Source organism: Octopus sinensis, unplaced genomic scaffold, assembly GCF_006345805.1.
Source record: "Octopus sinensis unplaced genomic scaffold, ASM634580v1 Contig15018_ERROPOS429916, whole genome shotgun sequence".
Taxonomy (NCBI): domain Eukaryota; kingdom Metazoa; phylum Mollusca; class Cephalopoda; order Octopoda; family Octopodidae; genus Octopus; species Octopus sinensis.
In genome coordinates, this window is record NW_021833473.1 from 176800 (window position 1) to 200000 (window position 23201).

Here is a 23201-nt window from a genome sequence, read left to right on the forward strand (position 1 = left end):
TATAAGTATACCAAGTTGTAACGAAACTTCATCTGTTTTACAAGGCATAGTAAAACAAAAAGAAGAAATATCTAATTTATTTAATGGTTGATATAGCGACAACTCTCTATAATCGCTTTCCATATCGCAATGAGCTTTTTAATTCCGCATTCATAAAAGTTGTTACATTTTGAAGTGAAACACACACGCGCGCATACATATACACACACACGCGCGCATACACACACATATACATACATATAATTTTGTATACAAATATGCATATATAATAAAGAAAGGGTAAAATTAATTAATTAATCAATTAATCAATCAATAATTTTACGAAAAATGTTATATGCATATATATATATATATATAATATATATATATAATATATATATATATATATATTATATATATATATATATAATATATATATATATATATATATATATATATATATAGCCACTACACATTCTTTATTTTCTCTCCTTGTTTCTGTGTTCCTTTCTGTGGAAGAGCGTAGGATCGAAACGTTAAAGACTTTTTCAGTTCCCGAGCGTTATACTAATACATCTATTTTTGTCTACATCACCTGTCTATGTCTTTTGTTCTTTTTGTAAATTCTCCGTATATATATATATATATATATATCGCGTTGTTGTGTTTTCTTCAGTTTTCTTGTTTGGATTAACTTTATATATATATATATATATATATATATATATATATATATATAGCGAGTGTATGAGAGATATTGGTATCTAGAAACCCAAAGAGTAACGGTAAGTGTGTGTTAGGGAGAGAGAGAGTGTGTGTTTGACAGCGTCTAACAAAAAACGTAAAGAAAAAGTATGTGTAAGGGAGATGGTTTCACTGCGTCTAACAAAAAAAGGTAAAGACAAAGTGAGAGAGAGACAGAGAGAGTAAATAAATGACAGCTTTCAACAAAATATGTTTTGCTTTTTCTTAAACATGAGATATAGTCTTCAAATTTAGGATGTTTTTGAAAGATACTATATTTCATAATCAGATTATATATACTTTCTCACACAACAATTAAAATATATTTTATATCATTTATTTATTTTAAATCGTTCATGTTTCTCCCTCCTCTCTCACACACACATTACATTGGGCGTGAAAGAGTTTTGTTTATATTTTACGCCGAAGATAAAGTGATTTGTTGAGAATACATTTATTTAACTACAAAGAAACAAAGAGGCAGGTAACAATTTGTCAGTGTATTACACAATATAAATGGGTACAATCTGCGAGCCATCCCCCATACCACAAAAAGGGTTTTGTGGCATATTAGGAAGCCAGAGTAGTTGATTCTATGCAAAAATCCGATTTTTTTCTTGCTGAAATCGTGTGAGTGTTAATCTACAAATTTACCAACATCTTTTCCATTCGTTTCTGTTTATGAATATGTATGCGTAGAAAAAACATATGCAATAGGTGTACGTACGTGTGTGTATGTGTGTGTGTGTTGCCCATATATATTTATATTATTTATATTATATTATATTATATTATATAAATATATTATATTATATTATATTATATTATATTATATTATATAATCCAATTTCAACGGATTTCGCCCAAATGTAAATTGAGTAATGCTTACAATTATTAATCATTCGTTATCTTTTATCAGTACTTACTACTATTATCACAATAAGGTAAATAATAACACCAAAGAAAATTGATAATCCAATGAATTTTCCTGCTTTACTGTTAGCCTTCAGCGCGTCGTCTCTCTCTCCAGATTCGGCCATTGCATTTGCCTAGAATATAAAATGAAAGTTTATATTTAAAGCATGCAAATATAACTCAATAACACCAAAGATATTGCTTTCAAATTTTGACACAAGGACAGCAACTTCAGAGGAGCGGTTAAGTCGATTACATCGACCCCAGTACTCAACTGGTTCTTATTTGATCGATCTCGAAAGGATGATAGGTAAAGCGGATATGGGCGGTAAACATTTTGCTCGGCTAACGGTTCCGCCAGCTCGCCGCCTTGAAAACAACAAATATATTGTCATATATTTACAACTCATATAAGTTTAATGGTGTAAAGAGATTTGTCAAGATGATTCTTTGGAAATGACCTGCCAGTGTCCATGCCAAACTGAGATCAAGAACGCAATTTTACCTTACTCTAAATCTCATTACAATACAAATCAACAACCGTGCTCTATTCCAGTGTTACTTGTAAGTAGGTGGTAAAGATTGAGAAAGAGGCTAACAAACTACCATCTCTCATATATATGAAACTGAGAATGTGTTTGTGTGCGTATGTGTGTGTGTGTGTGTGTGTGTGTCTGTCTGTCTGTGTGTTTCCCTAAAACTTTAGAACTACACAACCAGTTTCATTCAAATTTTACACATGCCTTACTTAGGGTCCGGGGAGTGTCATCGGGAAAGAATTTTAACTTTTTCCCTAGGGCAATCATATCTTCTCCACTATTTCAGTATTACGTGTTAAAAGAGAAACAAAATCATCTCTCTATTGTAATACAGACACTTTAAATTGAATACTGAAACTATTAAAGTGAAAGTATTATATAAGAGGAATGAACCATTAACAGTGGTCATCCTTTTTGCTAGAAGAAGATCCGCTATGGTCTTATATGCTACACCACTGGTTTTCAATTCATATTAATCAAATTAATATTCAATTTTTTCCCCTTTTTATGTGTGTGTGTGTATTAGCAATTCGTATAAAATTGCATCAATGACTTGAACTTGAATAAGTGGTTTCACATAAATGGGGATAAATTAAAAAGGCTTGTTGTTATTATCATTACTGTTTGACTATTGTAATCACGTTTGTTGGTTCCCCGTCGGGAAAACGTTGTTGTGTTGCATTTGATAAATAATTGTAAACCGTAACCCTCCCCGCTTCGGAGAAGGTGCTTTGGTTATTGTTTAAAAATTGAATTGTGTCCTTGTTTGGGGAAATTGACAATATTTTCACCGTCTTTACGGAAGCATTTTTGTTAAAATGCCTTCGATAGAAGAAAGTCCCAAAATTAATTTCGCTGCAGCCGTACTCTCTATACAAGAAGGAGGACAAGGTCCAATTGATCGAAATTGCAAGAGACGGGCCTACAATTCCAGTCTGTTATATAGTGCTGTGAATGGTCAGGGACACCTCTATGACCTACTTTGCTGGCTTGGAGACAGAAAGTCTGGAATGCAAAGTTATAGTCCTTTGTTTTGGGAAGAGTAATGGCTTTTGGAAGGACCCTCTACACTTTTGCCGGTCAAGGAAAGTTCGCTCTAAACACCCCTTAAAAGGAAGGGCTGAGAAAGACAGATTAAGAGATCTGGGAGCTGTCATGAGAGAGTGACAGTGACAGCGTAGAGGAGGACAGACAGAGGTTATTGCAGAGCTAGGAGAGAGAGAGTGACAGTGACAGCGTCGATGAGGACAGGGACATAGGACTAAGCGGCGATAGAGAGAGTATTATAGCTAAGAGAGATTGGGGGTGGTGACAGGGCAAGAGGTTTTGGCAGTCGGTATTTGGAATTCAGGGCAAGCGGTTGGCAAGTTGGATTTAGCGGCCAGGATTTGGTATTCAAGGCAAGCAGGTTAGCAAGTTGGATTTAGCAGTGCTGAGAGAGATGAGGTACAGTGTGAGACACTGGCTATTATAGTAGGAACTAAGGTACGTGAATTGTGTATTGATATGTGAAGAAAAAGAAGTAAAAAAGACTCGATGTAAAGAGACTGTAAAAGAAATGAGACAGTGAAAAGAACAATGTGAACTGTGTAAAGACATTGTGTACAGAGTTGTGTTAAGGCAAAAGAGAGCTGTGTAATGAACATTGAACTGTTAGGCCTTTAATGTCCTTTGAACTGTAACTTTAATGTGATTTGAAACAGAACTGTTGTCTCCGGACGTGTACTCTTGAAATGCTGTTGTTATTGCATTTGATGTGTTGTTACCTGCATGTTTAAATGCTTTGATCTGTGGTATACCTGTATGATGTATTGAGTTGTTGTTTAATTTGACGTGTCCTCTTTAAATGTATCTGATATGTATCTGATATGTATTTGATGTTGTAACAATTAATAGTCATATAAACTAGTACGTTAAATGTGAGCCAATTGCCTTGCCTTCTTTGTGTCTCTCTCGATTGTCTCTGTATCTTCTTGCGGCTGCTGTTGTAGTTGTTGTCGTCATCTCTCTCCTCTCCGAGTTTCCGTGGCGAACTTTCCCGTTCGGGCGAGCAACGGCAGGTGGTCTGTAACAATTGGTGTCAGAAGTGGATTGTCCTGATTGCTGCGCTGATCGACCGGGTGACGGCAGGTGGTCCGTAACAATATTTTGAGTATTGTTATCACTAGCGATATCAACATATAACTTTGTATTTTGTATTTTATGTGTAAATGTATACATATAGATGTACATGTAATATGTACACATATATATATACATATATACATGCATAATATGGAGGTTTCGCAGCAACCATCGGACAGCACGATATTGATAATAGATGGATTGTTCCATACTGCCCACTCCTGTCAAAGACTTTCAATGCCCACATCAACGTTGAGTTATGCAACTCCGTTAAATCCATCAAGTACGTTTGCAAATATGTAAACAAGGATTCTGACGCTGCAATGTTTGGACTTCAACAAGAATACTGCCAGGATGAGGTGACGCATTATCAGGTGGGACAGTACATAAGTAGCAACGAGGCTTTCTGGCGCATCTTTGGCTTTACCATTCACCAACGACACCCCGCCATTCAACAGCTTGCAGTGCTCCTGGGAAATGGTCAAAGAGTGTACATCACCGATGCTAATGCTTCTCTGTTGGAAGAGGAACCAAGGGATAGCACACTCACTGCATTCTTCAAGCTTTGTCAAGTGGATTCATTCGCTCAAACCTTGCTGTATCCACAGATTCCATCGTACTACACTACACTTAGAATAGAAAAAATGGGCCCCACGGAAAGCAGATCAAAATGTTCATGGATACCCTTTCATTAAGTTTCACATTTGTCTTGGGGCGAGTATACACAGTGCATCTCACTCAACAAGAGTGCTTCTACCTTCGTCTACTACTGCATGAGATCAGAGGGCCAACGTCTTTCCAGGCCCTAAAACGGTTCATGGACATGTCTGCACAACATACAGAGAAGCCTGCTATCGACAAAGTCTGTTAGAAGATGGTGCACAATGGGATGCAACTTTAGGACAGGCTGCTTTATCACAATCACATAAAAGTCTCAGGGCACTATTTGCAGTATTACTACAGGCACGGGAACTGTGTGATCCGGCCACTGTATGGCTCAAATATAGAGACAACCTGGCTGAAGACTTTCAGCACCAAGCTCAACTTATCTATCCTGAAATGGAGGGTATCAGCAATGAAATCTATAACAAAACACTCATTGACATTGAAGACAGAATTGCTAAACTGGGTGGAAATGAATTGTCGAAGTATGGCCTGCCACAAGCATTCAGGTCAGGGTCAAATAGCCTTCCCACTGCTGTCATTCGTGAAACAACCTACGACACTCAAGCGCTTTCAAAGTACATTGTTGAAAATGAGCCTAAATTACTTCCGGACCAGCTGCAGGCTTACAGAACTATTCTTAACAGTGTACGCCAACGCGAGGGACGAATCTTTTTCCTCGATGCTCCTGGAGGGACAGGAAAAACATTTATTACAAAGCTTCTCCTTGCAGAAGTTAGGCAGCATCAGAACATTGCAGTAGCTGTAGCCTCCTCTGGCATTGCAGCTACTTTGTTACCCGGTGGCAGGACAGCACACTCAACTTTTAAACTCCCTCTCAATTTAGCAGCATCCGAAATGCCTTCATGCAACATCAACAAAATCTCAGATCAGGGACTAGTACATTTTAAGTACTTAAAATGTGTCATCTAATTGTCTGGGATGAGTGCACTATGGCTCACAAGGGAGCTTTGGAAGCATTAGATAGAGCCCTGAAAGACATCCGAGACTGTCAGGCTCCAATGCGAGGTGTAACGCTTCTGTTGTCAGGTGATTTCAGGCAAACTTTTCCTGTCATTCCGAAAGGCACTAGAGCACATGAAGTCCAAGCATGGAATTAGGAGGAGGAGATAAAATTGGGATTGGTGAAGTCGTAAAAATTCTCCAACAACGTTTACAGTGATTGACTACAGCCTCCAGCAGCTTCACATAAGCGTCTAAATTGAGCCCAAGACCCTATTGAAAGATGTGGTGTGGTATGACATCACTCCCAATGGAGCCAACACAAAGACCATCACAGCTGAGCGTAAACTAGTTTTCATGATACGTGGGACATTACATATATTGTAGGCAGGCCAGCAGTTGTCTGGGTGTTATGCAACTGGTCTTAGTAGAAGCCCTTTTCATCTGAGACGAATCAAATTATCTTCTCTCAATAAAATGACTCAGCTCATTCAGGAACATTTTTACCTCCGTGAAGCAGTTCTTCTTGGCCTTGACTGTCAGAAGCTGTCTCTTGTACGAGGGGTAGTGCATATGTTCACACAGAGTCAGCTAGATGGTGACGACTTCAATACCCATACGTCTCTCCAAAGCACGGATTCTTGCTTGGATTTACCATTCTTGCTTGGATTTACCATCAAATTGTCCTGAAGTTGTTGGATGAATTTTAGTGAGGAGGTAATCACAACGCTTGCCTTTTCCTTTCCTGATGGCCACGGCTTCAAAGTTTCGCGACAGCAGTCCATGTCTTATCTTAAAGCCTTTACAATGCTCACAGAGCACTGAACAATTGTCATGATATGATATCGGCACTTTGATACCCAGCGCGAATCGTCAGGATACAGGTGTATTCAGTTAGCCTCTCGTCCTCCATGCTAGCTACTATTTTCTTTTGTTTTTATGCTCTCCAACATCGAGCTATTCTTGAATAATGGAAACAGAAAAATTTCCAAATTTTCCCGGAATTCGTAAATCAGGGAAAATGAATAGTATATTTATCAGCAGAGTGTTATCGAAGTGTACAGTATTACCAAGCACTCCGTTGAAACTGTAGTGCGAAGCTGATCAGTAAAATCTGCCGTAAAGGATATATAATACTGTATGTTAAAATTAATACATACATACGTACATACATAATACATACATACATAAATACTTACATGCATATATATATATATATGAATATACTCCCTAATATTATCATATATATATATATATATATATATTATATATATATATATATATATATATAGGATTGTAATAATAATGAAGTCAAATCAAATAGTGATATTTTGAAATCATATAATTCATATGGTTCAGATTTTCGTAATATATAATAGGAAATGCTTTCATTATCTAATAGATTATATATTATATATATAGATATGTGTGTGTATATGTATATGTATGTACGTATATATATATATAAATATATATATATATGTACACACATACATACACACATACATAGACATATATATATATATATATATATATATATATATATATATTATATATATATATATATATATATATATATATATATAATAATGAAGGGTGAAATTAATTAATTTGGAAAAATATCAATTACACCAAGTAGTCTTCGGCATGTAAAAGCCTCATTCGAGGAAAATTTAAGTAATACTAAGCAATAAGGGTTTAGCAACGAGTTGCCTACCACATACCGAATTTAGAAATAGCAGTCAAAGGGTTATAGCTATTTCTTCTACTAAAAAGGGAGATATATATATATATATATATATATATATATATATGTGTGTATATATATATATATATATATAATTATATATATTTATACATTCATAATACCTATATACATACATATATATACATTCCGAAAGATCACCCCAAGGACGAAGAAATATGAACCCAGAGTAGGGCAGAAGCCATAGTCCACTCATAATAAAAAGGAGTACTGTGGGAATGTCCAAGTAAAGACCCCAATAAAATGTAAGCACAACATACCTGATATAAGGATTTGGTATAGAGAAGAGAAAATGTGCACAGTTGTGGAAAATAGCTGTCCAACGATTGTTAACATAAAGCTGAAGATCAGTGTAAAAGAGAACACCTATGCTGAACTATTGAGAAATCTGCAGTTACTCTATCCAGATTAGAAGTTCGAATTTGTACCTGTAATTATCGGAGCCATGGGATATGTAACACACTGCCTTAAAAAAATCTTGAGAAATTAGGCTTCTGAAAATCAGAAAGGAGTAAGCTAATTCGACGAACTGTAAAAGGGTGTAAAACTTTCCAGAAGTTTATCATTTAAATATATTTTTAAAGTTGTCTAGACATCTAACTATATATATGAGAATACTTGCATTAAACAAAACATACAAATCTGCACATACACATTCGAACATGCATGCATACATACATACATACATACATACATACATACATACATACAAGCAAAAATACCTTGTTGTTAATGTTGAAATTCCAAGGAAGGAGTCTTAAATCTAGGTTAGAAACCGACTTTTTCTCTATTGGCAAGAAATCTTGAAATAAAACTGAACAATGACATACACACATACATACACACGAAATATACTAAGAGAAAGAAAGAGAAACAACAGAAAAAACCTCGTGGCTCCCATAGTCCATCGATCGATCCATCCATTCATCCCAAATTCATGAGAGACATGTCTCCTTCGGGATAATTTATTACAGTCAGTGTGTGACCACAAAATACGTACAGTACACCCACATTTCCAAATGTTGGCATGATACTTTAAAACTAAATATACCCAATCGTTTGTCTTATACAATATAATATTAATAAATTAGAAAATTTATGAATCACACGAATTTACTAGTCATTTACATTATCCTTTGAACGAAAATTTGAATATTTATGGGTCAAATATACGGATATGAATAGAATTTCTTGCAAGGAATGTTCATATTTTACTTACTAAGATGCTGTACATAATAGCAGCGATGCCTGTTGGACAAAAGCAGCATATGGTGACACAAAGTGCCCAACCTATCCTATTCGGGATTTCATCTTCCGGAGTTATCTGAAAATAGGATAAACAAAAGAAATAACATTATCATCAAAAGTTGGTGACGATGATGACAACGAAGACATTATCGAAAATGATAATGCAAAGATCCTATGGGATTTTATGATTCAGTGCGACCATGAGATAGAGAATGGGAAGCCAGGCATATTCTAAATTTTGAAAGAAAGCAAACTATGCTGGATCATAGATATAGCATGCCCAGCTGACAAAAAGGTATGCGATAAGGAAGAAAGAAAAGTCGATAGATATGACAGGTTAGCTTGTGAGGTTAAAAAGTTGTGGTCGATGAAAATGTGGTAGTGGTACCAATAATTGTCGTAGCCCTGGGAAAATTGAGTAAAAATGTCGAGAAGTACATGGAACAAATAGGGGCTGCAATAAAGGTGGAGCACTTACGGAAAACAGCACTGCATGGAACCGCTCGAATACTCCGGAAGGTGCTCGAAAAATAAAGTGTTGCCTTAGCTCACTGGTAGTGAACAGCTGACACCGCACAACATCTCCAGCATTAGAAGCTGTGCAAAGGCTATAATAATAATAATAATTATCATTATTATAATCCTTTGTTTCTTAGCCACAAGGGCCAAGAAAAATAGGATTGGACATTGCAAAGCATGAAGGACAAAGTGGGGTTATATAAAGTGTCGTGTATTAAGAGCCTCCCCAAGAACGTCGTCGTATCCTTTCACTGCTAACCCTCTATACAACGCCATAGTAGAACTTCCACTAACCGCATTATCCGACTGGCTGAGGAGGGTGAGCACCTGGCGACAGTCAAGATACCCAACGCCCTGTCTCGATCAACGCTTGATCCAAGATTGCAGCTTACTCAAAGAGACGAGCTGTGGGAAAGTGAGTCTGACAATCGGTGACCACACCTGCTCACCGCCGTCGAGGAAACGCTGGATGTGTATCAATAGCCACGGCATACCTAGCTCACCGTTCATAGGGTGTTGTCTCCGTTTGTCAGACTCGCTTTCCCACAGCTCGTCTCTTTGAGAAAACTGCAATCTTGGATCAAGCGTTGATCGAGACAGGGCGTTGGGTATCTTGCCTGTCGCCAGGTGCTCACCTTCCTCAGCCAGTCGGGTAATGCGGTTAGTGGAATGCCTGACCAGCAGAGACCATCCCTTCCATGAGAAGCAGAAAAGCAAACGCTTCAGCTTGACCAGGTACGAACTGGGGCAAGGCACGATGGTGAGGTTGTAGTGAATGAGTGAGGCGACATGTGTTCGCTACCTCTGCCCGACTTTTCAAGGATAGCTTCTCAGTCCATTTCTAGGTGGACCTGTTTGGGTCGGTGCATGTTTGTGCGTTTTCAGCCTGTTTTTCGACGACTTGCACCAATCTCTTCACTAACACCTTGGCCAAAAGTTTCATGTCTGCTTTAAGCAAAGTGATGGGCCACTTGATTGGATCCTTTCTCAACAGCAACACTGCTCGTCGGCTCACAGGTTTCGGAATTCTCTCATTCTGTTGCTAGTTGTCAAGAAGCCTGCAAACAAGTCTGACATGCTAGAATAAAGTTCGTAGGATTGACCATCTAATCCCGGCGATTTGTTCCCATTGCAGCCCATTATTTCGTCCCGTATTTCCCCAATTGTTATCATCCTTTCGCAACATTTCGGCGCATTTTTGGGTGAGACTGGCTACCCTACTCGTCACCTCGCTCCAGTTGCTAAAATGATTTTTATGTTAGATGCACAACAACAGGAGACTCCTAGGTTGTGCACCTAACATAGAAAAATCATTTTAGCAAGTACCCACAATACAAGTGAGGAGGCAGGCTGCACTTCCAGGGTATATAACTGTCCAGTAGGAGGCCGATTCGAGGCTGAAGGGGTCATTAATGAGGCTATGGTGATACCTAGACCTGATATCCGCAAAAACAGTAATGTACAATCAAACAACAATATTATTAGCTGATTAACCAGTTCTCATGCCAATACTGTTGCCACGCGCAGAGATAACAGCCAGTCCAGGACTAGTATCACAGAGAGCATCACTGAGGACTCCGGTACCACTGCCACGAACAATGAACAAACCATAGATACAGATAGAGTGACCAGGCCCTCAATATATGTAACCACCAGTACAAACAATGCACCTAGAAATAATGACCTATCCAGCACCAGTGACTTTGAGGAGGTATCTACCGTTCCCAGTTTCGTTACCTCAGGAGATGACCAAGTATTTATCTTCAACACCGATAGGATGACCAGCCCCGCACCGTATGTTACCAAAGGTACGAATAGGGCCACATATTATGTGTGGAAATATATTGGCTCTGCGAGTACTTCATTCAAGCGGCGTTTTCTTAACCACCAGCTACCGTTGTGAGTCCCAGAGAGATGCTTTGTCACGTCCCTGACCCACCATGTATGACATCCCTTAGATTAAGAGACCCCGTGTAATATCAGGTGGAAACTAATTGATCATCTGGGTCTTTATAATAATGGAAGTGGTCGTTGCAAGATCTGCATCGCGGAGAGAGCCAAAATTCTTAAGGGCTGTAAGAAACCTGGAACATTAAACAGCCTCACCAGATCGGGCACGGTAACGCAGCGGAGCTGCGGGCGAAGGCGGGCAACAAAAGGCGGACGTCCAGAGGCGGGCGTGCAGAGGCGGACGTCCACATGCGGGCGAAGGCGAGCTTCAAAAGGCGGGCATCTGCTCTGCTCTGCTCTGCTCTGCTCTACCCTGCTCTGTCCTGGATACATTTAGAAGTATTTTCTAAATGTATCCACTTCAAGTGTTACTTACTGGAAAATTGGATCCCTCTGTTTGCTAGTCAGGCCTCTTAGGGTCTATAAGGGTTTTCCACCTCTAATTCAGAGGTAAAAACCCGTCCTCATTAATGTCTTTCTTTTCTTTTTGCTTAGACGTATCCCTCGATTTCTGAGCGCTTCCTCACGTCTGCAATATTTAAAATTTTGTATTTATATAGAGTTTGAAGAGCAGTCCATAAGGCTTTTGCTTTGTGGTCGCGAAGCCTTGGGTAACTCTATGTCTAAGATATAAAATGTTCGGTAAAATATATACATAAATATATACATATATATACGCATGCGTGTGCATATATCCTATATGTTAGGTGCGTTGAGTGCTCCTGTTACTATTTTAGTTCTGAGCAATCTCTCAGCCATTCAATGAATACAAGTTTATAAAATAAATCCCAGCCTAAATCATATATTTAACTCCAAAAACTGATATGTTTGACCAAAGTCTCCCAATGGTGGTTTCCTAGCATAGTCACACTTCAATGATTAAAACCAGTAAAACATCAGGATATTTGGGTGTAGATCAGTAAAAATTAAAGTGAAGAGAACAAAATATACTTACAACAATAATTTCACGCCTTGGCTGCTGCTCCACAGGAGGCCGTGGTGGAGGCTGTTCAGATTCCACAACAAATACACATACTTCTCTTTGTACAGAAACTGTAAAAAAAGAAATACTCCATAAAGAATATTTCAAAATGTACGTTCCTTATATCTATAAGTAGTGCACTTTCTGAAATGTTCAAATTCAATCATTCATCAACTGTTATATACTATTTGGTAACTCTATTTTTTCGCGTGAAAATTTGATTCTTCTGCAAAAAAATATCACCACTAGTTAAAATTAAATAAATAAAATAAATAAAATAAAAGACCTAATGTGGATTAACCATGTGTATGCGTGTGTGTGTGTATACGTGTGCGTCTGTGTGACTGCGTGTGTGTGTGCGTGCATGCGTGCTCGCATGGAATTTATATATATTAAACGCATAATTATTAGTTTGAGTCAAGAATTTTTGTTTTCAAACTCTTATTATTAGCAATGTAGGTGCATCGGCACATTTAGTCACATTTAATGACGAATAAATACTTCCTTTATGGTATTATGTTGTGCCTAGCAGTTTATATTAACTTTTATTACATGCCTTAGCATTTCACTAAATCATCCCTAAATTTCTATAGTAAATGTATACATATGCTGACAGACGGATTTAGACGACCATCGGCTGTCTGAGCAGTTACTACTGATGATGCCTACAAAATAAGCGAAACTAGATTCTAGTCAGGTGATTCTAGAAACGGTCATAGGGCGGTTACCTCCCTGTTAGTATATGTATATTTTGCGCTCTTCTTACAGCACTAAGATATTACTTTGCATATATATATATATAAAACTGTAGTTGTGTGAGTGTCTGTCCCCTTCGATTTAGATTCCTAACTCCTCCCACATTTTGCGGTGCAGTTTAACCAAATTCGGGTATCTTATAGTCGTGATTCATATCGAGCCCGTCTGGCTATTAGCGCGCGTCAACGATGAGTCTACGATTTAAAAAATAATTTAACATCATTTTTTATTCCATTTTAATGCATAAAATGCATCGTATGTCGATGGCGGCGGAGTTGGCGTCCACGCTCAAAGCTGCACCTGTTTGCTTCTCCCCCTTCCCTCCCTCGTGAAGCTGTGGGGAAGGGAGTGTAAAGAAATCAACGTCGTAATGCGTTGTGAAGGAAACCAGCGTTCTTTTAGAACAACGACTTCATGGCTTGAAGACACCAAAACAAAAATGGCTAAGAAAGCCCGAATTTATAAGGGAAGTAACTCTCTAAAAATGCTTATATAGTTATTTCCCTTACAAACCCGAGCAACGCCGGGTGATACTGCTAGTATATAATATAATATAATATAATATAATATAATATAATATAATATAATATATATATATATATAATATGACTAGATAACTTTCTTCCTTTATTTGTTTCAGTCATTTACTCTGCCGGAGCACCGCCTGAAATGGCTTTGCTCGAACAAATCGATCCCAGGATTTCCTTTCCTTTTAAGCCTAGTACTCAGTCTATCGGTCTGTTTAACTGAATTGCTAAGTTACGGGTATGTAAACACACCAACACCGGTAGGCAAGTGACGGTAGAGGGACAGGTATTGTCCAGATGAAACAAGAACTCTGTAGTTAGTTGTCCTGGCCGTTTGGTCTTGATAGATTTTCGTTATTACCTCAGCAAGTTGGCATTGTACTCCCAATTTAAGATGTGATCACAACAGCTATTAGAACCTTTTGACCAAATCATTGCCATCAACCACCCATACTAATTTTAGAGAGAAAGCAATTCTAAGCCACCTTTTTCAAAAACAGAACCACCTTTTGATCACGTGACTGCCATCAACCAACCACATTGCGTCTTTAGAAAGAAGGCAATTCTGAACCACCATCTCTGTATAAAATAGTTGTAACTGTTAAATCCCATTCAGATACGATATCCTACAACCATATCGGAGAACTATAAATGGTCTATTAGTTATTTACTCACATTTTTTTTCAATTTAAGGTACTGTGAACAATTGTGGTTTCTGATCACAGTGAGACTAAATCTTTAGCACCCGCTCACTGACAAACCGGACACTTTTAACTTCCTGTCAAAAACTCTATTACTTGATTTGGATGTATTTATGTAAACTGATTTTTATCTTCTTTTATTACCTGATCTGAAAAGTGTAATGTAAACTGCTTCGTGACTCACACAGAGGAAACACGAAGCCCAAGACTTGACTTTTCAAAACCTTTTTAAGTAAGTGACATTAATAAATATTTTTTAAATAATCCAGCATTTTGAGATTCTTTTCTTTATATATATATATATATAATTAGATTAAAAACACCTTTTATCAATTCAAAATGAACTGTGTGGTAAGTAGCTTGCTTACCAACCACACGGTTCCGGGTTCAGTCCCACTGCGTGGCACCTTGGGTAAGTGTCTTCTACTATAGCCTCGGGCCGACCAAAGCCTTGTGAGTGGATTTGGTAGGCGGAAACTGAAAGAATCCCGTCGTATATATGTATATATATGTACGTATGTGTGTGTATATGTTTGTGTGTTTGTGTTTCTCCCCCCAACATCGCTTGACAACCGATGCTGGTGTGTTTACGTCCCCGTCACTTAGCAGTTCGGCAAAAGAGACCGATAGAATAAGTACTAGGCTTACAAAGAATAAGTCGTGGGGTCGATTTGCTCGACTAAAAGCGGTGCTCCAGCATGACCGCAGTCAAATGACTGAAACAAATAAAAAGAGTAAAAAGAGAGAAAAAAAGTAAAAGAAATTAAATTACACCATCTAGAAAATTACATATAATAGAAATATCAAAATTAAAATAACAATATATATATATATATACCAATAAAATTAAAATAACAATAATATTTCTATTATATATAATTTTCTAGATGGTGTAATTTAATTGTTCATTTTGAATTGATAAAAGGTGTTATTTTTTCTAATTTTATATATATATATATATATATATCGATACAATAATTGTTTCTTGTCAGGAACAAAAAAAGGTTTAATAGGACTGCAATAGAAGTGCTCTATTGGAAGAGACAAAAATATCAAACTAAAATCATTGAACAAGCAAATACAAAGTCAACCGCATGTCATTTCATAATTCGAACATTTAATTATAGAATAAACATATAACCCACAAGATGGAACAAAATTCATATATACAGCACGTAATAATAATAATATGGTATGGTGCGAGAAAAATTCTTATCATTAAAACTTAGAATTAATATTCTAGCGATTCAAAGAGAATACATTTATAAAAGGACTTAGAAAGTAGAATATAATATAAGTAATATATAAAAATATAGGTATATAAAAATATAGGCATATAAAAATATATAAAACATATATAAATATATATACATATAGGAGCATATAAAAATATAATATATATATATATATATATATATATATATATATATATATATATATATATACTATATATATATATATACATATATATATATACACACACACATACACACTAGCAATGCATCCCGGTGTTGTCCGAGTGTTATGACCTACACCCACGTTGTATTATTTGCACTTTCTTATGGTCAATATCGGCTCAGCTGATAAATGTAGTTAAGAGCAAACTGGAAGTTGTTGTTTGTTTAAACGCAGAGAGGGAGAGTACAGTTTGCATGGGTTTGCATGAAAGTGCTTTCTGGTCTTAAGCAGGATCAGAAAATATCTAGTGTTTCATCGTATAAATGGGGTTAATACGATTTTGTCCAGAATTTTGTCCGCAATTTCTTAATTTGTAACTTCTTTTCGAACTTTTTGTTTTTTTTATCTACGTAGAAAAATACAGACTACGGATCTGGGAAATATATAAATTTTTTTTATTGTTTAATTTTTCTTGAGGAAGCATTCAGTGCCCTTCCCCCACCTCGTTCACCCATCACCTAACCACTTTCAAAAAGATAAAATCTGCCAATCTTGATTTTTGTCTGGTGTTTCCCGCATGCGTAGAATTCTATTGAAAAAGCAGACTTGACAAATACCAGAGCACCACTAGAAAACCCGACATGCTAGAAACAACAGGTTAACGTCATTATTTCGGAAGAAACATATATAAGGGGAGGTAAGAATACGCACATCGCCCGTTTTCGGCGTAATCCTAACCCCAACCATAAACCTAAACCTAAACGCTAACCCTAATCCTTAACACCGGGTCTGCGTATTCTTTACTTTCACCCATAAGTACATATGCCTGCATCATTTTTGTACATGTGAGAGAGAGAGAGACAGAGACAGAGAGAGAAACAGAGAGAGAGAGAGAGACAGGGAGACAGACAGTGACTGTATTTCCTCATAGCATATAGAGAAATGGATGTCTGGTAATGCAATGTTTTTGGTTGTAGCTTATTTTAATACAATATTTATGTGTACATTTTCATAAATGTTTGTCTGTGCATGGGCGAAACGGCGAACGGAAATGAAACATTAGAAGGAGATAGAAGTATTGTTCGAAAATGATCTCAAATTGTGTAGCCCATCGTAGTTTCCGAGGTCATTTTAGTTGTAAACAAGAGCTGTTGTGTCAAAAATATAGTTTATTTAGTAGATAGATATTATATTACAGATACGACTAATATTTCATTATTCAACATCGTCACTCTCGTAATCCAACACTTCGGTATTTCAGTTGAAATTGAAACTGTGAAACTATTTTCATTTCCTAATTAAAATCTGGTCGTTGTTGAGAAGTGTATTTCAAAAAACAATAGCTGGTTGTTGAGACAACGTAGAAAATACGTAAATGAAAATAAAGTTTATTTGACATATGTAATTGATTTGATTGTTCTGGTCTTAGCATCAGTTGGTAAGAATACAGGTCATTTGACGACACCTTTTTGTTTGTAATTGGCTCTCCTGTTGCAAGTTCAATCTGTAGAATATCGAAATGATACCCATCTTGTCCATTCCACAGAATAAGAGGATACTGGAGAGCATCATAAGAAGGTTCAGTCTCTGAAACACGTTTAAGTTTACATTATTTACATTTGACGGACACTTGTCCTCACCTAGTTTGTTGTTAACATGACGTTTCGGTTGATATACACCCTCCAGCCTTCATCAGGTGTCTTGGTGAAATTTCGAGATAATAAGATATTAATAAGGTAATAAGCTATTAAGACAATATGACTCTCCCGAGATACAAATTAATTTGCTTCAGCAAGCCAATACACAAAAAGAAACTTACAAGCTGATAGGAAAATGAAATGTGTGTGTGTATGTGTATATATATATATATATATATATATATATATATATATATATATATATATATATACTAGCATTAAAAACCCGTCGTTGCCGGGTAATAGTGCTAGTGCATGTATATATGTATATATATATGTGTATATATTACATGTACATATCATGTACATCTATATATATCCATCTACACATAAAATACAAAATACAAAGTTATATCTTGATATCGCTAGTGATAACAATACTCAAAATATATAACAGACTGGAATTGTTAGCCCGTCTCTTGTAATTTCGATCAATTGTATCTTGTCCTCCCTCTTGTATAGAAGTGTGGCTACAATCCAGCCTTCCTCTACTTCGGGGGTGGGGGGTGGGGGTGGATATTTAAAATTTTTTTCCGGGACATCCTACGTCCCAGATATAAAGGTAAAAATAAAACATTTCCACTTTGCAAGTTCGAGTCGAGTACTCCCTTGCACGCTCCGTTGACTCGAACCTTGCTTCTATTGTGGCGAATTTACCGCCTCTGATTAGATATCTTTCATAGTCCCACCAAGACACTTTTCGAAGGTGCTTTCCTCCATGTGTTCAAATCTTTTTTCTCTACATTGTATACTTTATAGACAATAGTCTTTTCTTTAATTTAATTTTTTATTATCCATCTGGACTATTCCATTTCTGCACGCTAATTTTATTTTTAATTTATTCCCATTCATGTGAAACCACTTATTCAAGTTCAAGTCATTGATGCCATTTTATACCAATTGGTATTTTTACTTTTGTTATGTTACGATTATATTATACTTTAGTTTGATTTTAATTATTACTTACTACATATAATTCAATTGTTATTATTATTTTTATTGTTAAAGTGAAAGTATCTGACATAAAATAGAGAAATGTTTTTGTTTCACTTTTAACACGTAATACTGAAATAGTGGAGAAGATATGATATTGCTATGGGCTCGCTCTAGGTAAGAAGTCGAACATTTTTTTTTGCCCATGAAACTACATGGACCCTACATAAAGCATGTGTAAAATTTGAATGAAATTGGTTGTGTAGTTCTTAAGTTTTAGGGAATCGTTGTGGAGAAGATATGATATTGCTGTGGGCTCGCCCTAGGCAAAAAGTAAAAATTTTTTGCCGATGACACTCCCCGGACCCTAAGTAAGGCATGTATAAAATTTGAATGAAATTGGTTGTGTAGTTCTCAAGTTTAGGGAAACACACAAACAGACACACATTCTGTTTTATATATATAAAGATATATATATATATACTACCATTAAAGACCCGTCATTGCCGGGTCATAGTGCTAGTACATGTATATATGTGTATATATATGTGTATATATTACATGTAAATCTATATATATACATCTACACATAAAATGCAAAATACAAAGTTATATCTTGATATCGCTAGTGATAACAATACTCAAAATATATAACAGACTGGAATTGTGAGCTCTTCTTTTTTCTCTACATTGTATAGACAATAGTCTTTTCATTAATTTAATTTTTTATTATCCATCTGGACTATTCCATTCCTGCACGCTAATTTTATTTTTAATTTACTCCCATTCATGTGAAACCACTTATTCAAGTTCAAATCATTGATGCAATTTTATACCAATTGTTATTTTTACTTTTGTATGTTACGATTATATTATACTTTAGTATGATTTTAATTATTACTCACTACATATAATTCAATTGTTATTATTATTTTTATTGTTAAAGTGAAAGCATCTGACATGAAATAGAGAAATATTTTTGTTTCACTTTTAACACGTAGTACTGAAATAGTGGAGAAGATATGATATTGCTGTGGGCTTGCCCTAGGCAAAAAGTAAAAATTTTTTTGCCGATGACACTCCCCGGACCCTAAGTAAGAAATGTATAAAATTTGAATGAAATTGGTTGTGTAGTTCTCAAGTTTTAGGGAAACACACAGACAGACAGACAGACAGACAGACAGACACACATTCTCAGTTTTATATATATATATATATATATATATATATTAAATTAGAGATAAAACCACTATTAGGCAAATCAAACAGTGAAAAACATAAACCAATACATAGAAATAAAATTAATTAATATAATATACAAAATATATAAAATACAAAATTCAAAATTTAAATTATTTAAATTTAAAGTTAAAATTTAGAAATTATTTAAATTATTAATTTATACTTATAAATTTATATATATATATATATATATATATATATATATAATATATATATATATATATATATATATATATATATATAAATTATTTAAATTATTAATTTATACTTATAAATTTTTATATATATATATATTGTTATTTTTATTTTTATTATTATTATTATTATTTTAAATTTAATTTTAATTTTTTTTAATAAATATAACTATCAAAAAGTATTAAAAAAGTTTAATATAGGATAAAGAGTAAAACCATATATATATATGTATATATATATATGTATTTATGTATGCATACAGTCGTTATTATTGGCCGCTAACTCCCCAAAGTTTTTATTCTCTCACTGTTTATTTCATCGTGTTGTCTTCTGTTGAAGAGCGGAGGCTCGAAACGTAAAATGCTTTCTCGCCTTACCGAGCGTCATACCTGCTTGATGTTTATATACTTGTCTTCGTCTTTTGTTTTTCGATAAATTTCACCAATACATATATACGTATATATAACAGGAGTGGCTGTGTGGTAAGTAGCCTGTCTACCAACCACATGGTTCCGGGTTCAGTCCCACTGCGTGGCACCTTGGGCAAGTGTCTTCTACTATAGCCTCGGGCCGACCAAAGCCTTGTGAGTGGATTTGGTAGACGGAAACTGAAAGAAGCCCGTCGTATATATGTATATATATATATATGTATGCGTGTGTGTGTTTGTGTGTCTGTGTTTTTCCCCATAGCATTGCTTGACAACCGATGCTGGTGTGTTTGTGTCCCCGTCACATAGCGGTTCGGCAAAAGAGACCGATAGAATAAGTACTGGGCTCACAATAGAATAAGTTCCGGGGTAGAGTTGCTCGATTAAAGGCGGTGCTCCAGCATGGCCGCAGTCAAATGACTGAAACAAGTAAAAGAGTATACATGCACACACACACACATATAATATACATATACTCTTTAATTCTTTAATTCCCTTTCATGTACTGCCGGAAGGAACATTTGGAACTCTAGCAACATGTCATCTAGTTAATCGTTCATATGTGTATAGAACCGCCAGAAACATGACAGGGAATGTATAATGAAGAATTACGAGAAGTCAATGATATGTACTTACTAATTTCCATCTTTAATCAGTAGCTGCAGTTGAGATGAAGAAAATGAAATGGTATGATCCAGGAAAGTTAGTAAAACTGCTTGCGTTAACCACAAGATATCTAATGGTGCGAACAGGTATTCCGAAGTAAATTTATACCAGCGACGTCTCACATGTCTCCACAGGCGTCAGCGTGAGTTTCTTTATCATGACGAATTAACTTCCTTGTTGATCAAACCACTTCATGCATGACTAAATCATAAATGACTGCTGCATGTTTAACACCGAAAATTTGTTTATCTTTATGGTCTGGACTTTCATTTTGGACTTGTCAGGCAAGAAAGAAATGAACGCATTATATTTTACATGACTTAAATTGGCTAGAGATTATATGAGCACATTCCAAAACGTTTTATATAAGTTACCTTAAAAGATATATATATATTATATATATAATATATATATATATATATATATAATGTATGTATGTATATATATATATATGTATGTATATATATATATATATATATATATATGTTTATATGTATGTATGTATATATATATATATAATATATGTATATAGAGAGAGAGAGAGCGAGAGAGAGAAAGATAGATATATAAATAGAGAGATAGATGAATAGATAGATAAATAAATAGAAAGCTAGATAGATGGAGAGTTGGTAAGGATATAAAATAAGGCCTACGTACGTTTCAATTCAGTGCAGTATATAATTACAAATTCAAAGATTGGAATACATCCGAAGATTAGAATGAAATAGCATTTTGAATAATATTGAGTAGAATCCCACCAGGGATAGAGTGCAACAGAAATAGTTACATGCGACGGATTGGAATTTATCAATACGCTAAGAAAATTAAAGAAATGTATATCTTTATTGTGTGTATAGTATTTAAAAAATGATATTAAAACTAAAAATATAGTATAGGAGTAAAAAGTAAAAATAGAGAACAAATAATTAATATACATTATGCAGTAAAATAAAAAAAATAAAAACCCATTATCTGTGTAAGTTTGTATTGGTTTACATAATCAATGTATATTACTACCTCTTTGATTCTCTTTTACTAATACAGTTCTATATTTAAGAGATGAGGAATTATGTACATTATTTACATTTGACGGATATTTGTCCTCATCTTGTTTGTTGGTAACAACGTTTCGGCTGATATACCCTCCAGCCGTCATCAGGTATCTTAGTGAAATTTCGAACCTGGGTTCTCATTCCTAAGGTATTTTTCGATGTTGTTATAATAATAATAATAATAATAATAATAATAATAATAATAATATAATAATAATAATAATAATAATAATAATAATTATTATTATTATTATTATTATTATTATTATTATTATTATTATTATTATTATTATTATTACTGCCTTCGCACAGCTTCTAACGCTGGAGATGTACTACGGTGTCAGCTACACACACACTTACATAAACAAATTTTAAACATTTTTATACTGATGAACACACAGACATACGTACATATATACATACATCATACAAACATATTTACATAAATACATACATACATACAACAGATATATATATATATATATTATATATATATATATATATATATATATATACGCGTTAATAGTAGTATATATACAGATATATAAACAGGTCACTTTCGAGTGCTACTGGTAACATGTAACCCAGTACAACCTGTTGCATGGTCGGGTCGTCGGCGACTAAACCGGCAACCCCACCAAGCTTGCTTGGTGAGGAGGGTGTTTATTGGACACCCTGCGGGATGAAAAACAAAACCTGTCAAAGGGCGGAGGAATTCTTGAGAGTCAACGGCCATCCAATAAATATCTTAAGGCTGGATCATGCGCGGGCACATAGAAATAATCGGACTGAATACCCGATCGCGCGGTTAAACCATTGGGAGTGAAGGACTCCTAGCCTTTGTTTGGGCATCCTTCTACGAGAAGGTAACTATGGTAACTGGGATAACTCCGACATAAAACCTGCGGCTCAGTGGTTACCGATGATGTTGACTTGTTCTTCTTTTCGGATTATGGCTGCTGTTGCTTAGTGAATGAGATTCACTCAATGCACAGCCTTTCCTCACTTTAAAAAAATCTTCTTGCACAGGCATTGCACAATAACAACATTGATTAAGCTTCGTGCAATGGTCATACTCGATAACGAGGGGGCAGCCACCACTACCATATAAACAACACATACTTTTAACGGCTATCCTCTTCAAATAAAGCTACACACACACTTACATAAACAAATCAATCTGATTCGATTAAGTTCTATAAAAATAAATACATA

At 35.4% G+C, this 23201-nt stretch overlaps 1 protein-coding gene across 2 annotated transcripts in view; it reads right to left on the reverse strand.

Annotated features, from left to right (window-relative positions):
* LOC115230235 (proline-rich transmembrane protein 1-like) overlaps positions 1-21096 on the reverse strand; it is a 46045-nt gene extending 24949 nt beyond the window's left edge. The window contains exons 1-4 of one of the 2 annotated variants that reach the window (XM_036499581.1): positions 20905-21096; positions 12365-12462; positions 8912-9016; positions 1622-1772 (exon numbers count right to left, since the gene is read on the reverse strand). In XM_036499581.1, the coding sequence (XP_036355474.1) occupies positions 1629-1772; positions 8912-9016; positions 12365-12462; positions 20905-20914 (357 nt within the window). In that variant the 5' untranslated portion in view covers positions 20915-21096 and the 3' untranslated portion in view covers positions 1622-1628. Of the gene's footprint in view, positions 1-1158; positions 1773-8911; positions 9017-12364; positions 12463-20904 lie in introns of those variants that run through there. The other variant, XM_029800450.2, reaches the window with a different exon arrangement.
* Positions 21097-23201: the final 2105 nt, after the last annotated feature.